We start from the raw sequence: 24,069 nt of genomic DNA on the forward strand, positions 1-24,069 counted from the left end.
CAGATGGGGGTGTATACATAACTTTATTCATTATTTGTTCATTCAACAATATATCTAAGGAGCACCTGCTATGTATCAGGCATTGCATTAGGTCATAGACATGTCACAGGAATGAGGTGAATATTGCCACTGTCCTCGGGAGTCTGTAGTTTAGTGTAGTTGAGAGACAGATAAGTAAACTGTTTATGAACATGGTAATCACGGCTTGTACATGTGCTATAGGATTCTGTATGTGTAATAGGAGTACGTGAAAAGCACCAAATAAATCTTTCGTAGGTCATGAAATCCCCAAAGGAGTGATACCTAAGGTAGGTGGCCAGATACAGGTTAGATAGGAAGGTAGTGTAGACATTCACAAAGGCTGAAGCAGCTGGTTGCCATGAACTGTCGTAGGACATAGAGTATAAACATTGAATTGAAAAGAAGAGGTGCACATAATTACATCAGCTGGGGACATGAAAATAAACACTCAAAAAGCCCAGAAAGAAAGAATCATTAAGACAGCATAGTAGAGTAGAAATCAGTCAGGGGGTGCCTGGATAGCTCAGTCTATTAAGTGTCTGACTTTTGGTTTTGGCTCAGGGCATGAACTCACGGTCTTTGAGCCCCACGTCAGGCTTTGTGCTCACAGCACAGAGCCTGCTTGGGATTCTCTCTACCTCCCTCTCTGCTCCCCACCTTCTCTCTAAAAATAAATAAATAAATAAATAAATAAATAAATAAACATAAAAAACGAAAAAGAAAAAGAAATGGGTCAGGAGTCGGGCCAACTTGGATTCAAACCCTAGCTTCACCACTTAACAGACATGTGAAATTGAACAAATCCTTTAACTTTTCAGAGTGATTGTTTCCCACTGTATAAAGTGGGAACAACAGCATGGGCACTGTAGGACATTACAGGAAATTATAGGGAGGATTAAATGAAATAATGACTATGAAAGTGTCTAACCCAGTTCCTAGCACATACTGAGCGCTCAAAATTTGGAGGCTTTCGGGGCGCCCAGGTGGCTCAGTCTGTTAAGCACCTGACTCTCAGTTTCAGCTCAAGTCATGGTCTCACGGTTTTATGAGTTCAAGCCCCCCATTGGGCTCTGTGCTGGCAGGGCAGACCCTGCTTGGGATTCTCTCTCTCCCCTCCCCTACTCACACAGTCTCTGTCTCTCTCAAAATAAATAAACTTAAAAAAAATTTTTTTTTTAATTGGAGGCTTTGTTATTCCGGAAGAAAATCAGGAGGTGGGGGGAGGGTCAGTATTCAAAGACCAAAGCTAGGAAGATACAAAGAGTTTTACAAGATCCGTTTGGCTAGAGTTAAAGCTACTAGCAATTAGTTTCCTTTTCCATTGATGAGTGAACCATAAAAGTGAATGAACTTGTGGTTGCTCAGATAAAAGAACGAGTCAGAGTAGTAATTTATGTTCCACGGACACAGTTGGCCAACGGGAAAATTATAAAGCAGGTCTGGTTGTTTTCAAACACTCCTGAGCGAGCTTTGAGTTCCCTTGGGAAGATGCAGAGTGGACTTCTGAGTAGGGAGATCAATTGGATATTCGTTCTTTACTTTGGTTTTCTTCTGAAACCTAATAAAATGACAGTAAAGGAATCATTATTTTCAGGCAGAAACCCACAGTGGAAATGATACTAAGAGGGAAGACAAAACAATAAGATGTAGTAATTTAGAAGCCGTACAGACAAGAGGTATCTTATTAAGTTTTTAAACGTTTATTTGTTTTTGAGAGACAGAGACAGACAGATCCTAGGCAGGGGAGGGGCAGAGAGGGAGGGAGACACAGAATCTGAAGCAGGCTCCAGGCTCTGAGCTGTCAGTGCAGAGCCTGATGCAGGGCTTGAACTCATGAACTGCGAGATCATGACCTGAGCTGAAGTCGGTCACTTAACCGATTGAGCCACCCAGGCACCCCAAGAGGTATCTTATGAGATCTGAGAAAGCTGACCCCTACACCTTTTTTCTGGAAAAAGCTAGGGAGTGCCTGGTTGCATCGCAGACCTCCCAAAGGTGTGAGAAGGTCACTACTTTTGGAAATGCGTATAAAGTGGGATTAAAAACGGGAAGTTTGGTTTGTGAGTGTTTAAGAAGCAGTTAGATCGCTAGATGCCCTATCCAACCCTGTAGAGCCAGGTAACTGCCCTCTCCCAGCCTCGCAGAGACCGGATAAGGTCAACCGAGAGAATCACTTTCTGGGGAACACTTGGCACATTTGGGGACAGGATTCAGCACTGTAAGCAGAAGGATGGTGTTTTCTGTGAACGTTTATGGAAACATTGGTAACCAAGTAGAAGCCGAGCTCTTTTGCCTCCATTTTGATTCCAGAATGCTGGAGATTGGCATGTCGTCTGGGGTATCTGACCGAATGGAGAGGGAAGACACAATGTTACTGCCATCAAGAGCGCCATAATCAAATGGCCCAGCCAGAGCACCTGAAACTGAAGCCGGCAGTCAAGGAGGCTCACCCCTGGGACCACAACTTCCCAGAAAGGTTTTCAGAACCTCACTGGTAACTTTGAACAGATAACCGAAAATTATCAGACATGTAAGGAAAACCCACCAACACCAACAGTTTGCATTTGTGGATGCAAAATGAACAAATCTTTTGGAATCTCTAAAAAGACACAAAGAGTTTCATTCGAGCTCAAGTTGGGGGGACTGCCCGGGAAACTTGCTCTTCACGGGGAAGAAAGTGCTCAGGAGAGTGAAAAGTTTTACAGGGTTGTATGCTTTTTCACATTTTGTGAAAGGTCAGAAGGTTGTAAGTTAACATATAGGCAGGAATCGCAAGATTTAATGTCAAGGGGGTAGGGGCACTGATGGATGTCTTAAGGACAAGACGGTTTTCCTGTATGTACTTGTTTGCAAGGCAGACCTACGATGTCTGCTTGGCGGGCCATAAGGCATGCTTTCGGTTTAAACAAAGCTTATGTACGTCATACTGACTTAGAAAGAAATCTAGAACGCCTTCCTTTATAAATCAGGCCTTTATGAGAGCTTTAGTGAGGGTTTTATTTTTTCTCATCAACCGGGGTGCCTGCGTGGCTTGGTCAGTTAAGCATCTGACTTCGGCTCAGGTCATGAGTTCGAGCCCCACTTGGGGTGAACATGAGCCCCGGGTGAGCCCCGCTTCTCTCTTTCTCTCTCCCCCTATCTCCCTCTCTCTCTTTCTGCCCTTCACTCACATATGCCGTCTCTCTCAAAAAAAAAAAAAAAAAAAAAAAAAAAAAAAAAGGTGGAGGCCAGAACAAACAAACAAACAAAAGCAACTTGGAAGAAAGCAAGACTCTAATGGGATCAGAAAACTGTTAGTAACATGCACAGAAGGAGAAGGGTGATTTTGTACCCAGGAAACAAGAACATTATGTAATTTTTAAAAGAACTATTCATAGAATTAAAGGGGGCTTTGGGAAATTGAAAATATGTATATGACGGCAGAATTAAAAAAAATTCATAGAGGAGTTCCTGAGTGGCTCAGTCGTTAAGCATCCGACTCTTAGTTTTGGCTCAGGTCATGATCTCGAAGTTCACGCATGGGTTCGAGCCCTGCATCAGGCTCTGCATTGACAGCGCAGAGCCTGCCTGGGACTCTCTCTCTCTCTCTCTCTCTCTCTCTCTCTCTCTCTTTCTCTCTCTCTGTCCCTCCCCTGCTCAAGTTCTCTCTCTCTCCAAATACATGAATAAACTTTAAAAAAATTTCAGAGAAAGTTTGCGTGATAAACTTGAGCAAACCTCCAAGAAAGTAGAGCAAAAAGAAAGAAATGGAAAAAAGAGTTGGAAAAAAGAAAAGAAAAAGAAAAGAGAAGAAAAGAGGAAGAAAGAAAAGAAAAAAAGAAAAGAAAAGAAAAGAAAAGAAAAGAAAAGAAAAGAAAAGAAAAGAAAAAAAAAAAAAAAAAAAAAAAAAAAAAAAAGAAAAGAAAAGAAAATTAGAGGACCAGAATAAGAAGTTCAGTAGCTGCATGAGAGGAGTTCCATAATGAGAGACAGAGAAAACCAAAGGAAGGAAACTGTCAACAAAATAATTCCAGAGAGAGAACATGAGTTTGCAGATTGTAAGAGCTACTGAGTGTCCGGATAATAGATGAAATTAGACCTACTCCAAGGTACATTATTGTGCAATTTCCAAACACTGTGCATTCGTTTGCTGGGGCTTCAGGCAACATACCACAGAGTGGGTGGCTTAAATGACAGAAATTCATCATCTCACAGTTTTAGAGGCTGGAAGTCCAAGATCAAGGTGTTATGGACCCCAGGATAGATTGTTTAAGAAGGTGAAATTAAAAGAATGCCTTATCTATCTGAACGTATGAAAAGGACATTTAGACACGTGTATGAGACTTTGAGGTGAATTAGTGATAAGAAGGCAAGAGGGAGGAAACAAAACTACAAAAACAGAAACAAGAAAAGTATTAACTTCAGGGAAAATGAAAAGTTGAGTAGGAAAAAAAAATACAGGACATCATGAGGTTCCACTGTGAACACCATTCACACATTTCTCATCATGTTAAAATAAATATTAATCTAACCAAGACAAATATGATGAAGTGTGGGAAGATAAGAAACAGTGGTGCATATTTGGTGTGCTCTGTGTAGGTGAGGTCAGAAAAAGAGTTCATTTTTCCCGTGTACAAATCTGTGATTATGTCAAAAAAAAAGTCACTAATCTGCCCCCTTAAGCTTAGTGAGAGTTGGTTGTGGCTCAGTTAGAAACAAAAAACAACACCAACAAGCGTGACTCAGGTTTAAACCTAAGTTAGCATAGGGGTGCCTGGGTGGCTCAGTCGGTTAAGTGGCCGACTTCGGCTCGGGTCATGATCTCGCGGTCCGTGAGTTCGAGCCCCGCGTTGGGCTCTGTGCTGACAGCTCAGAGCCTGGAGCCTGTTTCAGATTCTGTGTTTCCCTCTCTCTGACCCTCCCCTGTTCATGCTCTATCTCTCCCTGTCTCCAAAAAAAAAAAAAAAATTTAAACCTAAGATAGCAAATGCAAATGCCCAATGGGGCTAGGCAAAGAGCTTCACCAACTGATTTAGACTTGGTAAGATTGGATAGGGAATTAATGGGGACACAGCAAACCGAAGGACACGGGTTCTGTTCTTCACGTGGACTACCCTTATTTAGCTCCAGTTATAAAAACATGTATGTATCACAGGGGCATCTGGGTGGCTCCGTCGGTTAAGCGTGTGACTTTGGCTCAGGTCACGATCTCACGGTTTGTGAGTTCGACCCCTGCATCAGTCTCTGTGCTGACAGCTCAGAGCTCGGAGCGTGCTTCGGATTCTGGGTCTCCCTCTCTCTCTGAGCCTCCCTCACTCATGCTCTTTCTCTCTCTCTCTCTCTCAATAATAAATCAAAAGAGAGAGAGAGAGAGAGGGAGAGAGAGAGAGAGAAACCAGATAGGTAAGTTCTCAGAAATGTAAATGTCCTGATTTTAAAAACACCGCTTTATGAAAAAACTTAGCTGTGGGCTATATTTGGCCTATATACTGCCAGTGAAACCGACGAAGCTTTTTTATCCTCTCCTGGAGGGTGTGGGAGAGACCTAATATCCCTGAAATTATATTGCATTAGGTTAGTAAAATTGGTTCTGGATGAAAATAATTTTAAACAGCAAACCAAGGAGCAAAAACCTGTAAAACTAACAAGCCAGAACAAAACAAAACAAAGAAACAAAGCCTCTGGACCTTAACATTTTTCCAAGGCACATTGATGTGATAAAATCAGAATTGCCAAGTGTTTATAAGATATCAAAGATTATGCCTTTCACTTCACATATTCAGAGAGATAATTTAATTGGGATGACTTTTACAAATTTACCGGAGATCTAAACAACAGGATCATTTAGGTCCTGCTGATATGTAGAATATCCAAAGTCCATTTTTAGTCTGATGTCAGTAAATGACTCATTATTTTCTCTTGACTTCCAGGCTGATCAGCATACTGTGTCAAACACCAAACAATGTGTTGGACTTAAGTGTCTATGTCTGTTAGTGTGCAGATGAACAAGGGTAAAAATCAAGGAAATAAATGAGAAAAAATTACTGTATTGTACAAATGAGGACAGAAAGTAGATCAATGGTTGCGTGGGGCCCAAGGTAGAGAGAAGGCAATTTTGGGGATGAAAGAAGTGTTCTAAAACCAGATTGTCGTGATTGCTGCACAACTGTATAAATGAATTAAAATTCTTGAATTATGCACTTAAAATGGGTGAATTTTATGCTAGGGAAATTATACCTTAATAAAGCTGTAATTTTAACAAATAATAAAGGATGATAAAATCAGTGGGCTAAAATATGATGAAAAAGAAGATATTTACATAATCTCAAAGCGTCTCCCCCCTAGATACTTATTAACTACAATGTGGAAAATAGTAACTTTATGGTGGAAAAACCTGGCAGACAACATTTAAACCAAGTGATCAAAGTTAACATCACCAGTAAAGGGATGTATGGATATCACGTAACTTCCGAAGGGAGGCACAGGGGGGTAACATCAACTTGTGATATTCTAGCCAAAAATGCACACCTGAGTAAGCGTAAGACAAACCAGAGTTGAGGGAAATCTACAAAATAACTGACCAAGTACTCTTTGAATGTGTCAAAGTCACGAAAGAGATAGAACAATGCCCGTGAATAAGTACATTAAAGAGATGTAGGGGCGCCTGGCTGGCTCAGTCAGTGAGGCATGGTGACCCTTAGTCTTGGGGTTGTGACTTGGAGCCCCATGCTGGGTGTAGAGATGACTTAAAAATGTAAAATCTTAAAAAAAATTAAAAATTAAAAATAAAGAGATGAGATAACCAAGTGTAATGTGAGATCCTGTATTGGATTCTGGTCCAGAAACTGGATGCCAGTGGGGCAACCAGCAAAACTTGCTTAATGTCTGTCTGCACATTGGCTAATAGCATCGGGTTGGGGTTAATCTTCTGCTTTTGATAATTGCACCTAAAAAAAAAAATTTTGGGGGCGCCTGGGTGGCGCAGTCGGTTAAGCGTCCGACTTCAGCCAGGTCACGATCTCGCGGTCCGGGAGTTCGAGCCCCGCGTCGGGCTCTGGGCTGATGGCTCAGAGCCTGGAGCCTGTTTCCGATTCTGTGTCTCCCTCTCTCTCTGCCCCTCCCCCGTTCATGCTCTGTCTCTCTCTGTCCCAAAAATAAATAAACGTTGAAAAAAAATTTAAAAAAAAATTTTTTTTAAAAGACAGATTATAGGTCACAACGATATTTCATGCAAAACTTGGCAAGACAGAACCTTATGGATTCCAGAGTTTCTAGAATTCAAAGCACTACTTTGGTTATTCTATTGCTGAGTAAAGATAATAAAGTGAACGTTGACATTCTGGGGGCCACAGAAGCACAATGCACAAAGAGCACTGGCCAGGGAGGGCATAGGTGTGTGTGTGCTCTGTTTCTTTTGTAATATATTAATTTTTCTCGTCAATGTTTACTGAAAAAGAGCAAATAGCTCTCCAGGCGAGTCGCTTGTTACCTTCAGTTATTTAATCTCCCAGAATATAACCTTTAACTTTAAAGCATGTCACGACCTTACAAACATGTTGGTTAAAGGAAATCTTAGTTGTTCATTAAATCTATGGAATATATATATTACAGGGTATTAAATGTTTTCAAGCAAACTGTACATGAATTTACCACTCTTGTGATGAAAAAAATCCACGATCTTTTAGTGTAGTTTCTCTTATTAACCAGAATGCTCCATTCACTCTTTTTGTCCAACTTTTTCCTGGAGGCTATTCAAAATAAAGGTGCTTCAGGGCACCTGTGTGGCTCAGTCGGTTAAGCATCCAACTTTGGCTCAGGCCATGATCTTGTGTTTCGTGAGTTCGAGCCCCACATTGGGCTCTGTGCTGACAACTCAGAGCCTGGAGCCTGCTTCGGATTCTGTCTCCTCTCTCTGCCCTTCCCCTGCTTGTGCTCTGTCACTCTCTCTCTCTCTCTCTCAAAAGTAAACATTAAAAATAAATAAATAAATAAATAAATAAATAAATAAATAAATAAAGGTGCTTCTAGCAATTTCATATGTAAGCACAATGCAAAGCCTTACCCTGCCATCATATTCCAACATATGAATGAGCCAAATTTATTTAGCTATTCCCCTACACATGGAAAGTTAGGATGTTTCCAACATTTTACCTTTAGAACAATAACGCTGGGAATGTCATAAATGTCTGCATGTGTATATACACAGAATAAATTCCTTTTAGTAGAATTTCTAGGTCAAAAGGTATATGCAATTAATATTTTGATAGATATTTTACAATTTCTCTTTCCCAAAAAGGCTGTTGATACATATCTAATTTATTTTAAAAAGTTTAATTTTCATATAAAAAATCATAGATGCCTTTTGTAGCCAGGAATATGATACTAAGGTGTATTTAAAAAAATAAAAGGTGGGCGCCTGGGTGGCCCAGTCGGCTAAGCGTCCGACTTCAGCTCAGGTCATGATCTCGCGGTCCGTGAATTTGAGCCCCGCGTCAGGCTCTGTGCTGACCGCTCAGAGCCTGGAGCCTGTTTCGGATTCTGTGTCTCCCTCTCTCTCTGACCCTCCCCCGTTAATGCTCTGTCTCTCTCTGTCTCAAAAATAAATAAACGTTAAAAAAAATTTTTTTTAAATAAAAAAATAAAAGGTAACCATCTCTCCTTTATCCCATTGCCCATCGTACACATACACGTCGACAGTTAATCCTTGACCAGCACAAGCTGGCGTTGTAAATGTATTTTCTCTCATGCTTTTATTAATACAATTTTCTTTTCTCTAGCTTATTTTATTGTAAGAATAAGGTATATAATAAAAATTTGTGTTAATTGACTTTTTATGTTTTTGGTAAGGCTGCTGGCCAACAGTGGGCTACCCGTAATTTAGCTTTGGGGGAGTTGACATTTATCTGTAGATTTTCGATAGCATGAGGTTGAAAATCCCCACGTGTTTCAAGGGTCAACTGTATATTCAAATATATTTAATTTTATCTAAACAGGATTATATTGTGAATGCACTTAAAACAATTTTTGTGTATTTTATACGTACTATTTTTAAAGTTTTTTTTTTTTTCTTTTGGGGTAGAGGGCTTCTCCTTCCTCTTTATGTCCGCCACCCAGATCACCTTCCCTATTTCGTCTTCCTCAAAGACAAACCCCGTTAACAAGTTGTATTCTAATAATTATACATTGTTACATAAATATCACTTGCATATACACTTTGTGCTTATCAGTGCTTAAGGAAATGTGCCAAAGCTGAACTTCTCCTGCCATTATCATTGCCAGCTTGTGGGAGTTAGAACATTTCATAAAGAAAAATGGATGAGGTTAAAAGAACCATCAAGCCATAAAAGTATACAGTAAAATATTCTGTCTGCTAATACTTTCCAGAAGTGTTGCTCTAGGCTTTGAAGAGGTGAGTTATAACTCAAGCACGAAACAGCACGGTGATCAAGACCCAGTATGTAAACTCATCTTTCTGCAAACAGCAGCTCAGACCTGAATTTAAGCCATGTATTGTACACTGTTGCCCAAAACTCACAAACCACAATTAAATTATAAAAGTGCATATGTAAAGTTATGCGTAGTGAACACACAGTGCAAAACCTGAGCTTGTTATAAAATAAATACAGTATGTGCGTAGAACCACATTAATTGTAGGTAACCCAGAACTGTGGACCAGAAATTATGAATTTAAAACTTAATATTGCATAAAAGGATAAATGAAACTAATTTAGTAAGAGAAGCTAACAACTTTCAAATACCAAACCGGAATGGGAATAAAGTTTATTATTACACGTACAAGCTTTAGCTTATCAGAATACTTTCCTATATTTCTTGCCAATCTGTTGAGTTTACTTTTGAGCGTCTTTTAGGGAGGTGTCTAAGCAATCTACAGGACCCTTACAAAGATAGGGTGAAAGAGTTACATCTCTCTTAAGGAATACCATGAATGGTTAAAAATGAGTGGTGTAGTTCTAACTCTAGTGAGAAGGAAAAATGATCAGCGCATATTAAGAGAGCACGTTCCAGAATAAAGCCCATATGTATGTTCCCAGCTATATTAAAAACAAAAATCACATATGTATATAGGTACACAGAACGATGCCGTGACACTGGCAGAGATGGTACTAACCAGAAAAAAACCCAAAAAATCTGGACCAGTGTCGTTCTATTGCTCACTGAGGTTGTATAACATCAGTGAAGGGGGTTGAGGCCTTGACGAGTGGCAGAGATTTCCACTGTCTCCCTTAGATGCTCCTGTACTCTTTGAATTGTTTTCTAATTAGAATACATTCGGCCGTTATTCATATGATTTTAAAGGCAAACAAATAAAACCCTCTCTTGGGGAGGATTCGTTTCAGTGGCGAACACAGAAATCTAAACAACATGCAAAATCATTTCCCTCTCCTGCCGCCCTGCTCAGCCCAGCGCTCAGCCTGCAGGTTGCTTCTGAGTCCCTGCTCCCCCACCTGTAGGGCATGGGAACCAAGGAGCGCTTCAGGCATCACTGTGGCGTCCCAGGCGGGCAGATGAAGGAAGGAACGAAGGCCACTACATTCTGCAAAACTGCCCCCATGGCCCTTCTGCAGTCTATTAGCCAGAACTCTGTTACGCGGCCATACCCAGCTATAAGGCCGACTGGAAACTGTAGTCTTTATCCTGGAGGCCATGTACCTCGCTTAAAAATCAGGATTCTGGGGGCACCTGGGTGGCTAAGTCCGTGAGGCATCTGACTCTTGGTTTTGGCTCAGGTCATGGGCTCATGGTTCATGAATTTGAGCTCTCTGTCGGGCTCTGCGCTGACAATGTGTAGCCTGCTTGGGATTCTCTCTCTTGCCCCCCCTCTCTGTCATTCCCCTGTTTGTGCTCTCTCCCTCTGTCTCAAAATAAATAAATGAGCTTTAAAAAAATCAGGATTCTGGGGCACCTGGGTGGCTCAGTTGGTTGAGTGTCCGACTTTGGCTCAGGTCATGATCTCATGGTTAGTGGGTTCTGTGTCTCCCTCTCTCTCTGCCCCTCCCTGGCTTACACTCTGTCTCTCTCTTCCTCTCAAAAATAAATAAACATTAAAAAAATTAAAATTAAACTAAATTACATTAAATTAAAATCAGGATTCTGTTATTATTAAATAAGGGGGAGAATGTTGGATGATGCAAACACCTAATTCAGGGAATTTCAAATTTATTATGCATATAAGTTTGCAAGGATCACTAAAATAAAGGTCGCTTGTAGAAGGAGTAAGTGTGCTGAAGGATGTTGGTATGAGGGAAGTTCCCTAAAAAAAGAACATGTGGGGGCGCCTGGGTGGCTCAGTTTGTTAAATGTCTGACTTCGGCTCAGGTCATGATCTCACGGTTTGTGAGTTTGAGCCCTGCATCGGGCTCCGTGCTGACAGCTCAGAGCCTGGAGCCTGCTTCCTCCCCCCGCTTGTGCTCTGTCTCTGTCTCTGTCTCTCTCTCAAGAATAAATAAACATTAAAAAAGTTAAAGGGATGTTTGGGTGGCTCATTCGGTTAAGTGTCCGACTTTGGCTTAGGTAGTGTTCTCACGGTTTGTGAGTTCAAGCCCAGCGTCAGGCTCTGTGCTGACAGCTCAGAGCCCGGAGCCTGCTTCGGAGTCTGTATCTCCTCTCTCTGCCCCTCTCCCACTCACGCTCTGTCTCACTCTGTCTCTCAAAAGTAAATAAATGTAATTAAAAAAATTTTTTTAATTAAAAAAAAAAAGACCATGTGGCTGAGATGTAAGTATGGAGGTGGCTGGGAGGCTTGAAAATCTGTGCTGCCATGTATTTGGAGCCGTCTACACGGGTACTCAAGGCCAGAACAACAACATTACCATAATAGGAGGAAAGTAAATCAATCTAAAAAGAATTCACGAATCTTTCTCCCCAAGTGACTTCAGGGTGCCTGAGAGGTGGAACCACAGAACTCAGAAGACACTAGCTTGATGCTGGGAAGACGTGACTTGGCTGACAGCAGAATATTTCAGTTACGTGCAACTAAACACTCTTTGAGGGGGTCTGAAGGAATAGGAAAGAAGAAGGAAGAATGAAGGTATTTTATTTTTGTGTTTTTTACTTACGTTTAAGAAATCATGGGTTGGTGCCCATGGATTTTGGAATCTCTCTAAAACTATAAAAGTTAGAGAGTAAAGTTCAAAGCCACAAATGTCACTTCGAAATGTCCGTTGACAAGAAAAGAGGATATTATTTAGACGGTCTCCTAAACTATTACAGCACAATCATTGCACGGCTTTTTTTTTCTTTCTTCTTTCTTTTTTCTTTTTTTTTGTTTTTAGTTTTGCTCGGCATCCACTCCTTGCCTGGTAGTATATTTTGGACAGAACAGTGCACTGCCCAAGTTGACCAGCTAGCAGGCTTTGAATAATGTTTTCTTGTGTGTGAGTGTGAAACTGATTTATAAGTGACTAGGCTGTAATTATGCCTTATTAACAGTATGGTTTAATAGCCGAAGACAATGAATTCAAGTAATATTACTGACAACCTTTGAAATGAAAGTCATTCTCTCTAAAAAACACCAAAATGTACCTATTTCACTTGTCAGCCACTCTCAGCCTTGTGGGGAAAGAATATGATTTCATGTCCTGACAAGAGTTTTATGTCTAAACAGAGGGCTATATGATATTTGAATATTGATATTCTATCCTAACTAAAGCGGTCACAAGAATAAAAGCCCCTGACTTCTGGCCTTTCAGAAATGTTCCCACTATGTCCGTGTGCACCTAGTGAAAAACAGCAGATAAATAGATAAATATTAAGTGGTTAAGAAATATTTTATGTGTTTGTTGTTTGTTTACCAACCACAGCTAGGTAAGAGGAACTGGGTTCATTTTGAAACCCGAAGTTTCCTTTCCTCTAAACCAATAGCTATTGCTGGCCATTACTGTGTTCTTCGCTTTGCAGGAAGTTGCAAAATGAGAGAAGAAAAAAAAGAAAAAGAAAAAAAGAAAAGCAAAACCAAGCTGGCATTATTTTTAGCTTTCCTCTGATTTCCTCTGATATGGCAACTCTCGTAACTGTTCAAAGGAGTCAAAATGAGGCAAAGCGGGGAGCAGGTTGCTGTGCGAAAGGACTCAAGGCAGGGTTATTTCCATGAAGCTGCCCGGCTCCAATGCAAGAGGGCTCCTACCGTTAAGCAGACTCAGGTGCTGCCTAAATCGGGTCCCTCTGAGACCAGGTATCAGTTTCCTTGGAGAGACAGTTGAAGCCTCTCCGCTTCTGACGTTCCTCTGAATATTAATATGGTGGTAACAGCGACATCTAGCTCTTGGAGGGCAAGGGTTTCTTGCAATGGTGAATGATTTCTAAACCCAGCTTAAAATAGCAAGCGTGCTATAAAAAAATAGTAGTAAAGAAATAAAGAAATAACAAGGATGACCTATTTTGGCAAAATTTCACTGAATACAGTTTAACAAGGCAGTACCTATTGGCTTCAATCTGTAGTTGGTGTATGGCTCACTGCCTCTCTCTGTACTGTCTGCAAACTCAGAATGAAAGAACAGTTATTTCATACGAAATAGTATTTCGTGACATGTGAAAATCAGGTCAAGTTCAAATTTCATGATTTGCAGAAGTTCGTTCTCTCTTATTAAGTACCTACATAATATCCTTGAATTTGGCTGTTGGCCTATAAAACTTAAAATATTTACTACCTGGCCCTTTACAGAAGAAGTTTGAAGATCCTGGTTTAGGAGAGCATGTAATTGAGTGTCAGGCAAATCTGGATTGATCCCCAGGGCTGCCATTTACTAATTGTATGACCTGGAGCAAGATATTTAACTTTTCTACAGCTTAGTTTCCTTGTCTGTCAATGAGCATATGAATACTATTTATCCTGCCAAGTTAAATGAGATAATGCATTTAATGTGCATACACAATGCCTATCAGATGGTTAGGGATCCACACATTGCTATTATTGTCATCGCTGTTTTACGACAAAGCTACTGAAAACTAAGAAAAATTGTAAAATCGAGGAAATTAAAAAAATTTTTTTTTCAACGTTTATTCATTTTTGGGACAGAGAGAGACAGAGCATGAACGGGGGAGGGGCAGAGAGAGAAGGAGACACAGAATCGGAAACAGGCTCCAGGCTCTGAGCCATCAGCCCACAGCCTGACGCGGGGCTCGAACTCACAGACCGCGAGATCGTGACCTGGCTGAAGTCGGACGCTTAACCGACTACGCCACCCAGGCGCCCCAAATTGAGGAAATGTTAAAGTTACATTAGAAGATGTACTAGATTCTACAATATTAGACTTAGGATTTCTTCTTTTTTTTTTTTTTTTGCTTATTTTATTATTTAAAAAAAATTTTTTTTAATGTTTATTTATTCTTGAGACAGAGAGAGACAGAGCATGAATGCGGGGGGGTCAGAGAGAGAGGGAGACACAGAATCTGAAGCAGGCTCCAGGCTCTGAGCTGTCAGCACAGAGCCCGACGTGGGGCCCGAACTCACGGACCGTGAGATCATGACCTGAGCTGAAGTCGGAGGCTCAACCGGCTGAGCCACCCAGGTGCCCCTTTTTTCGCTTATTTTAAAAGGCATTTGGGATCAAATAACAAAAACAAAGCCTCACTCATAATAGAATGTATAAAAGCGGTAAGTCCCGAAGTAAAGACAGTCTCACATGTAGGGAGAGCTGAGATCGCAAGCCATATATCTGAATATATCAAAACTCTCACCTCTTCAGATAGGTGCTTGTTAAATTTTGAAAAGTTAATAAAGTAGTGAGATTGAGCCCCATGTTGGGCTCCGCACTGACTGCACGGAACCTGCTTGGGAGCCTCTCTCTGCACCTCCCCCATTCAAGAGCACGTGCTCTCTCTCGAAAACCAAGTAAATTGAAATAATAATAATAATAATAGCATCTTTATTGAAATAAAATTCAAAAACCATACAATATGCCTATTTAAAGTATACAATTCAATTTTTTTTGTATATTCAGAGTTGTGCTACCTACCATCACTGCAATTAATTTGAGAACATTTTCATCACCCCCAAAATGTCCAGATTGGCAGTCACTTCCCTCAGCCCCCCTAGACCCTGGTAACAACTAATCTACTTTCTGTTTCGATAGACTGGCTTACTCTGCACATCTCACATAAATGGAATCATAAAATACGTGTTTTTTGAATGCCTTCTTTCACTTAGCACAATGCTTTTTCCATCTCATAGCAGGTACTTCCTTCCTGTTCACTGTGAGATAATTTTTCACTCTATGGATACACCACGTTTTTTTTTATTCATTCATCCAGTGATAAACAGTTGGGATGTCTTTAACCTTTGACCATTGTACTGCGTAGAACTCTCTTTGCTCTGACCAAGGCTATATACTGTTACAGCAGTATTTGCCAGTCACCTTGACTGAGCTGGCCTTGTTGGGGACAGGTTACTCTTGGTGAGATAAGCAATGTTAGTATAACGTTCTGTCAGAGTCCTATACGGGGAGTCTGTAAGAACATATGTGAGAAATGTGGAAGGGACGTCAGGGCTGTAACAGCTTCTGTTCAGGCAATAGTGCAGTGCTGAAGGGTCACTGAATGCAGTTCGTAGAGCAAAACCTGGAAATAATTGAGAAGAGATGAATGAATGAATTGCCATATAGTCACATATAGATCACCCCAGGGAGATTACATACCGAACGAAACAATTTTTATGAAGTTCCAAGACAAACAAAAATTAAACAACATATTGTCTATGTACCTATATATGTGATAAAACTGAAAAGAAAGGAGGGAATGATCAGTCACCCCAAATCAACTCACGCCCATGGTTACTACCTTAGGGAAGAGGGCAGAGTGTTGGAATAGAATACTGGCCCCATATAGGTAGCTGTAACTTATTGGTAATGTTCCCCGGCTAGGGATGAAATCAAAGGAGTTCATTATAAACATATAACTATAAAAGAGGGCTAGCCATGGATTAATGATGAGAATGTCGTGAATCAAAGAATATGATAAATGAACACAGGTTACCCGAGTCCAAATAAAAAATGAGAAAGAAAAATAAATAAAAGCAGTGCACGTACATTGTAAAACTTGGGATGCACGTGTAAAATATGTAATTATAAAAAAGAAAACGTTTCACTGGTTATTCCTTCAGGTAGAAAAATTACCATTAAGATAGTAGGAGTATAGCTTCTCGTTCTTTCCCCTATGAATTAAAGTTTTTTAATGACACCAAAAAAATGTCAAGTTGACAAAGTCTCTTCTCTACGGGGGCTGTTTAGGTCAGGCTACTCACTCCTGGCTCCCAACACCCAGGCCCTGGTCAGAGCGCACAGGGACAGCATCAGAGGCTGGAGCCCTAGCGACTTCGCCCAGCCTCGCTCAGGTTCAGAGAGCGCAGCCGGGGGGGGGGGGGGGTGCCCAGCTCCTCCGGGGGCGTGGCTACCAGGCGAGGCGGTCCTCGGCCTGGGTCCCGGTAATCGGGGCGGGACGGGGAGGAGCCGCGCGTCGCGGCGTAATGACGTCAATGACGCGCCCGGCGTGGCGTGATCGGCGTGCGCAGCTGCCTTTCGGTGTTTTGGTCCCCGCTCTGGGGCCGAGGGGGAGGCGTGCTGTGCAGGTGGCCGGGATGTTTCCGGCTCTTGGAGCTGAGGATGAAGAAGAGGAGCAGGCGGAGGAGGACTGTCCTGAATTGGTCCCCATTGGGACGAAGCTAAGAGAGGAGGAGGAAAAGTCTGGCCCCGGCGCTAAGATCCCAGTCACAATTATCACCGGGTATTTAGGTAACTAACCATCCCGGTCAGAAAATACCGTGAACTTATCCTGGGATTTGGGGGGCTTGCCGTTGCCTCTTCACCTGAGGCATCTGGGCCTTCTGGCAGACAGCAAATGTCTGTGACGTAGGGCCTGGGTCACTTGCCCCCGTATGGGTTGCTTCTCGTCTCGGGGCTCAGGGATGCCCAGACCCGTTGCATTAGATCCACATTTATCCAGTGAGCTTCAAAGTTAACCTCACAGTTTGAAGCTAGTTCTGGCCTTGCACTTAGAGGCCTGGACCCGCCCCTTAATTATCCTTGTGACAGCTACAGAGTTATCTTACCTTTCTGAAGCTCTTCAACCGCACTTGAAGGTGGGCGTGTTACCAGTCACCTGTTTGAGTTTGTTTACTCATCTGCAAAACCGGGCAGGAAACGCCTACCTTACGTCTATTACCATTAAACGGTGCCCTGTCTGTAAAATGCCCGACCCACAAGAGTATTCCTTAGTAGATTCCCCTTCCACCTCGAGCGAGTCTCTTCCAAGCTCTTCGTGGCGAGGACTATCTCAGATTTTTTTTTTTTTTTTTTTTTTTTTTTTTTGAGATCTGGTTGCAAAGCACTCTTGGAGAGGTGGTAAGAATAAAATCTCCACCCTCCAAGACTATTTCTCAAGCTGTAGACATTCAGCAGTGCTCAGGGACCCTTGGATTCATAGGCGTGTAAACGTACAATTTCCTGAAGGACAGTTGGTGCGTTTACACTTGTGATCCTTTATTAGAAAAATCTGACGAGTATTATTTTAAAACCTTACATTTTAATGGAAGGGCTAGAGTAAATACATGAGCATATTAATTGTGTGGGGAAAGTTAAGAACTGTAAATAAAGCCAAACGATTTGGGGGTAGATAATACCGTTTCTAGACCTGAGGGCCTTTTACATTAAAATAAGAATTAAACCACCGGTGGGTTTATTTATTTATATATTTTTTAAGCTTTGTAGACTAAGTTTATTCTCCTTTTTACTCAGGATTGATTTTATAAAGGGATTTACTTTTGGTGTTTTCCCACTGTTATTCAGAGGCTCCTCTACGAAGAAATTAGGCAAATTCCTCGTCTGAGGTGGTATAGTTCAGACTTGCCCCTCTGGCCTCCCCCATTTTGCTCATCTGTAGGTCACTAGAGCATTGGAGGTAGCGGTCTGAGGCTTAGGAATGAGGGCTTTGCCAACAACCTTGTTGCTGAATATAGGCGATATAGTTTCACTGCTTATTCTTGACCATTTTCTCTTTTTTGAAACATCGTCCTATCGGCTTCCATCACATTTTTCTTCTGGATACTTCCACCTACTTCTCTCGCTGTCCCTCTTACAAAATTTGCCCACCTCTGTCCATCCTTTTAACTTCACACTCAGTTTCTATTTTGATATCCCACAGACATCTCAAACTCAGCAGGTCCACAACTTCCTATGTTTTGCCCTCCAATCCTCCTGCTCCTGTGATTCCAATGACCTGGAATACTCTAAAAGTTTTCTAACTAGTCTTGAGTCATGCTCCCTTTTAATATAGTCTTTGTACTTGAGCCTGAATGATCTTTATAGGTGTAAACTGATTGCATTAACACCCATCAGTGGTTTCCTTTTGGTTTACAGTTCAAATTCCTTAACATGAATCAAAAGGTCCTACATGATCTAGCTCTTGACAGCCTTTCTCGCCTTCAGAACTGTGGTCCAGTCACACTGAATACTTTCACTTATAAAAGGTGCCACGTACTTTAGCCCCCGGAATACTTTTCTTTTTTGTTAGTCCCCTGCCTAGACATCCCTCTTAGGTGCTTCATAACATCTTGTACATCTCCTATCCACTGTATAATCCTGTGACATAATTACCTGTTTATTGATCAGAATTCCCTTACATCTCCCACTCACTTAGTGTTTGTAAGCATTGTGAAAGTAGAGACAGTTTATCTTTGTTTTGTGCCCATTTCTCCAAGGCCCGGCATAACATCTGGCCCATAGTAGACTTAACATTTTTTTTAATGTTTATTTATATTTGAGAGAGAGAGAGAGAGAGAGAGAGAGAGAGAGGGAGCGAGCATGAGTGGGGGAGGGGCAGAGAGAGGGGTACACAGAATCCAAACAGGCTCCAGGCTCTGAGCTGTCAGCACAGAGCCCAGTGCGGGACTCGTACTCAGGAGCTGTGAGATCATGACCTGAACTGAAGTCGGGTGCTTAACCGACTGAGCCACCCAGATGCCCCCATAGTAGACTTGAATGAATGAACTGTGCCTTAAAGTCTTCTGTTTCATAATATGGTTAATTATTAACTGCTAGTAAATCTATTAGAAATTTCTTACATCCACCTCTTCCTTTCCATTTCCACTGCCACTACCTATGCTGCACTCATGTTCAGGGTCTCTTTCTCATACTCGGACTGGTTCTAAGAATTTCCTCATTGCCCTTAAGCTATGCCCCTTTCAGTTTGTGCTGCACACTTTTGTGATGTTGAGCTTTTTAAAGAGCCCTAAACGCAAGCCCTTCATCCCTTCAACAGCCTTTAAAAGAATGTGACGTAACAATGTTCAAGATGTTGATACCCTAATGATCATTAAATCCCACCTAGTTACACACTAGAATCTTGTAAATGTGCTTCAGAAGATGTGTACAAGCTGATTTGTAAAAGTTCTTAGCAGCCCTGTTTGGAAGAACAGAACACTGGAAATAACCCAAATGTCTACCAGCAGAAGAGTAAACAAATGATAGATTCATACAATCGAATAATACTACTGTGCAGTATATTTTTTTTCCTCTTTGAACTTTGGTATATACGGTTCACGAGATAAACATTTTTCTTCCACTTGAGCTGAACATATTAGGTTTCACATGCCACCTACTGGATAAAGTTAGTGTAGCTTTGTGAATTTATCTTTCTAAATACTGAACATTCCGTACATCGTTAGCATCTCCTACAACCATTCTCCCTTTTTGTTTGTGTTTTATAGACACGTAGACAGAGACAATTGACCCTTGAACAGTGTGAGGGTTAGGGGTGCCACCATTTTGCACAGTTGAAAACCCGCATATAACTTTTGACTTCTCCAAAACTTAACTACTAATAGCCTACTGTTGACCGGAAGCCTTCCTGATAATAAAAACTGTTGATTAACGCATATTTTGTATGTTATATGTATGACATACTATATTACAATAAAGTAAGCTAGAAAAAAAAATGTTCTGAAGAAATCATCAGGGAGAGAAAATACATTTACCGTACTGTGCTGTATTTACAGAAAACAATCCGCATATAGGTGGACCCACGACCCACATAGTTCAAGAGTCAAGTGTATGTATGTGTGTATATATATATATATATATATATACACACATATGTATATACACACATATATGTATACGTATATATATGTCTATGTCTATGTATATATGTATACATAGACATATGTCTGTATATATACGTATACATATATGTGTGTATATACATATGTGTATACATATATACATGTGTCTATATATACATATATACATATGTATATATATGTATGTACATACATATGTGTGTATATATATATTTTTTATAGACTAAGCATACTAAAAGTAGCTCTATAGTCTGTTTGAATTTGTGTCTGTTTGGTTAATGATGGATATTGAAATAAAATACAGGGCTTTACATGTAAATTTTAGGGAAGTAAACCATATATTCTTTGCTAAAATTGTTATCATGTAAAAGTGCTTAAATATTTTATGAACTACATGAGTACTTCATTCCTTGGAAGCCATTATTTCAATAATTCCTTATTTAATAGAAAATTTAGTTGTCTTTATATTAATTGTATTAATTTATGTAAAAGACGTATGTTTGTCACATGAGGTCAAAGAAAGCTGATCCAAATTGTAGGAGTATTTGTAAATAGAAGATTTTATGTGAACATAAGGCTTTTTTAATACTTTGCCGAGGTACTTAATCTTTCCCTCTAGAATCTTCTATGCCATAGTTAAATAATATTTTTAAAATAGCATGGAAAATTTTTAAAACATTGGGACTCTGTTTTTGTGTGTGTATGCCTTTTAAATTAACCTTTCAATGTTGTTATTTAAACCAAATATATTTTATAGGTGCTGGGAAGACAACACTTCTGAACTATATTTTGACAGAGCAACATAGTAAAAGAGTAGCTGTTATTTTAAATGAATTTGGGGAAGGTAAGTAAAATTCAATGAATACTATAATGTAAGAATTTATAGGATGGTTTATACCCCTGGTGTATTGATATTCCGTATTTAAAAACAAAAATACAAAGTATTATAATGCAAACACACTAATGTGGATAGTTTTGGGAAAAACAGATTAATTTCTGTGAAGCTTTATTTTGTACAGATTTGAGGAACTGAAATCAGATAGTTTTTATAAAATTTTATTTTACATAGTTTTGGAATTCATAGCAACAGAATTAAATTAGGTTTTTACATGAAAGAACTCCAGAAATAAAAATCTAAACATATGAAGGAAAGTTCTTTCAGGCATTTTCAAGTGCTTTTGTACAGACTATATTGTTTACTTGTAACTTGAAAAACATTTTATTTTATTTTATTTTAAAAATTTTTTTTAATGTTTATTTCTGAGACAGAGAGAGACAGAGCATGAGTAGGGGAGGGGCAGAGAGAGAGGGAGACCCAGAATCAGAAGCAGGCTCCAGGCTCTGAGCTGTCAGCACAGAGCCCGACTCAGGGCTCGAACTCACAAACCGTGAGATCATGACCTGAGCCGAAGTCAGTTGCTCAACCAACTGAGCCACCCAGGCGCCCCTGAAAAACATTTTAAAATGCTTTTGTATTTTTAAGTTTACCTTGTTAGATGTTTATTAATATTTGCAAAGCATTTAAAACTGAAGATTTTGGCGGGCACCTGGGTGGCTCAGTTGGTTAGGTGTCCAACTTTGGCTCAGGTCATGATCTTGTGGTCCGTGGGTTCGAGCCCTGTGTTGGGCTCTGTGCTGACAGCTTGGAACCTGGAGACTGCTTCGGATCCTCTGTCTCCTTCTCTGTCTGCCCCTCACCAGCTTGTGCGCTGGCTCTCTCTCAAAAATAAACATTGAAAAAAAATCTTGGAAAAAAACCCTGAAGATTTTAAATTTTTTTTTACATTATTTATCTTTGATGGAGAGAGAGCACAAGTCGGGGATGGATAGAGAGAGGGAGAGACAGAATTCAAAGCAGGCTCCAGGCTCTGAACTGTCGGTACAGAGCCTGACATGGGGCTTGAACCCATGAACGGTGAGATCGTGACCTGAACCAAAGTCAGAGGTTTAACCAACTGAACCACCCAGGTGCCTCTTAAAACTGAAGACTTTAAAAATGGGTTAAATATATGGTTTCCATCCTCAAGCACCTACAATTATTTGTGGAAATACATGCATTTAAAATTCCATTTTTTTGTTTGTTTTTAATATTGAACTGTACTATAAAAAAAATCTACAGCAGTGTTAGACACAATTCTTTGATTACTTTTATAAGTTTTTTTTTTTTTTTTTCTTTCTTTTTTTTTTTTTTATTTTTTTTTTTTTTTTCAACGTTTTTATTTATTTTTGGGACAGAGAGAGACAGAGCATGAACGGGGGAGGGGCAGAGAGAGAGGGAGACACAGAATGGGAAACAGGCTCCAGGCTCTGAGCCATCAGCCCAGAGCCTGATGCGGGGCTCGAACTCACGGACCGCGAGATCGTGACCTGGCTGAAGTCGGACGCTTAACCGACTGCGCCACCCAGGCGCCCCAAGTTTTTCTTTTTATAAGAAAAATCTAAGTGTGAATTTTAATTAAAGCTCAGTTTTTGCCAAAAATATCTTATGTTGAACTTCTTTTTTTTCTTTTTTAACTTTTTTAATGTTGATTTATTTTTGAGACAGAGAAACAGAGCACGAGTAGGGGAGTGGCAGAGAGACGGGGAGACACAGAATCGGAAGCAGGCTTCAGGCTCTGAGCTGTCAGCACAGAGCCGGATGTGGGGCTCGAACTCCTCAACTGCGAGATCATGACCTGAGCCAAAGTCGGACACTCAACCGACTGAGTCACCCAGGTGCCCCTTGAGCTACTTTTTAACACAATTTTCTCAGTTAATAAATGAGTAAAGGAGCTAGTTTTTTGGGTTTTTTTTTAATGTTTATTTATTTTTGAGAGAGAGAGACGGAATGCAAGCTGGGAAGGGACAGAGAGAGAGGGAGACAGAATCCGAAGCAGGTTCCAGGCTCTGAGCTGTCAGCACAGAGCCCGACCAGGGCTCGAACTCATGAACCATGAGCTCATGACCTGAGCTGAAGTCAGACGCTTAACTAACTGAGGCACCCAGGCGCCCAAGGAGCTGTGTTTTATGAACAGGGAGACCTGTTACACTTGATTTCTGATGTCAGTAAACCAAAGTGAAAAGTCTGTTAGATAAAATAAAAATGCTAAGATTTTTTTAAGCCTAGTCTTGTATTTTAGCTTCTTATTAACCGATCTGTTGGACACTGCTCACATTTATTAGTATTTGTTACTATTTTTCATCATTCTTTTGGAATCATTTTTATAATTTTGTCATTTACAGCATTGCAATACCTTCCTTTGCATTTTATTAATATTCTCTAAACCCCGAATTTTGTAGCAGTCCCTTTCAAAGCTCTTTATCCCCATCGCTTCTTGGCCTTTTGGCTAAGATCAAGTATAGTATCAAAGTTCTTGGGTATCCTTGCCTAACTGGAATATAAACAAAAAACAGGGAAATGAAAAATTATTCAGTTTTCTTTTTTGGCCATTTTCTTTACTGGACATTTAGAACTCTTCCCTGGCTATGGTATATTTATTTACTGGAGGAAAAGTAAGATATTTAAAATCATTCTTTTATTATAACAAGCATCTCAGAATTTCACATATTATTGTTTCTTAAGTAAGCATTATGAGGAAACTTAAAAAATTTAATTTTTAAATGAGCAAGCACATTGATACCCTGGCCAAGCAAACTTCCTCAAAATGAACTGGGGTTTTTACTCATACTGGCGATATCTAGAATCTATGTAATAGAAACGAAAACAATTTAGAGGAAGAATGAAAAGGAAGAAGATAGGTAAGTCAATCTTTTAAGAGAGTTAAGGGCATATAAAACCCAACATATTAAACATATTAGTTGGTCATGGACAAGAAAGAGTGCTTTTGAAATAGCTACTTCATTAGGGTACAGGAGTGGGCAGGTGAGAGGCCTGAAGAGGAAGTAGGTAATGAGAGACTAATTTTGGTTCTGCCTTTGTAGGGGCTTAAATCCTCTTAAAGAAATAAAAGCTAAAGTAATCTACAGTAGTAGAGTTTAAG

The 24,069-nt window shown here is 40.3% G+C and overlaps 1 protein-coding gene and 1 pseudogene across 4 annotated transcripts in view; both read left to right on the top strand.

The window, feature by feature from the left end:
- The window catches only part of CBWD1 (COBW domain containing 1), an 81,054-nt gene that overhangs the window by 12,805 nt on the left and 44,180 nt on the right, over positions 1–24,069 (top strand). The window contains exons 2-3 of one of the 4 annotated variants that reach the window (XM_030292596.1): positions 11,889–12,049; positions 20,847–20,933. Coding sequence is in view for 3 of the 4 variants with exons in the window: in XM_030292594.1 (XP_030148454.1) it covers positions 16,592–16,745; positions 20,847–20,933 (241 nt within the window). In the remaining variant the exon portion in view is untranslated. Of the gene's footprint in view, positions 1–11,888; positions 12,050–16,499; positions 16,746–20,846; positions 20,934–24,069 lie in introns of those variants that run through there. The other 3 variants (XM_030292594.1, XM_030292593.1, XM_030292595.1) reach the window with 3 other exon arrangements.
- Positions 23,396–23,547, top strand: LOC115500216 (annotated as a pseudogene).

The sequence above is a fragment of the Lynx canadensis genome, chromosome D4, assembly GCF_007474595.2.
Source record: "Lynx canadensis isolate LIC74 chromosome D4, mLynCan4.pri.v2, whole genome shotgun sequence".
Classification (NCBI taxonomy): Eukaryota; Metazoa; Chordata; class Mammalia; order Carnivora; family Felidae; genus Lynx; species Lynx canadensis.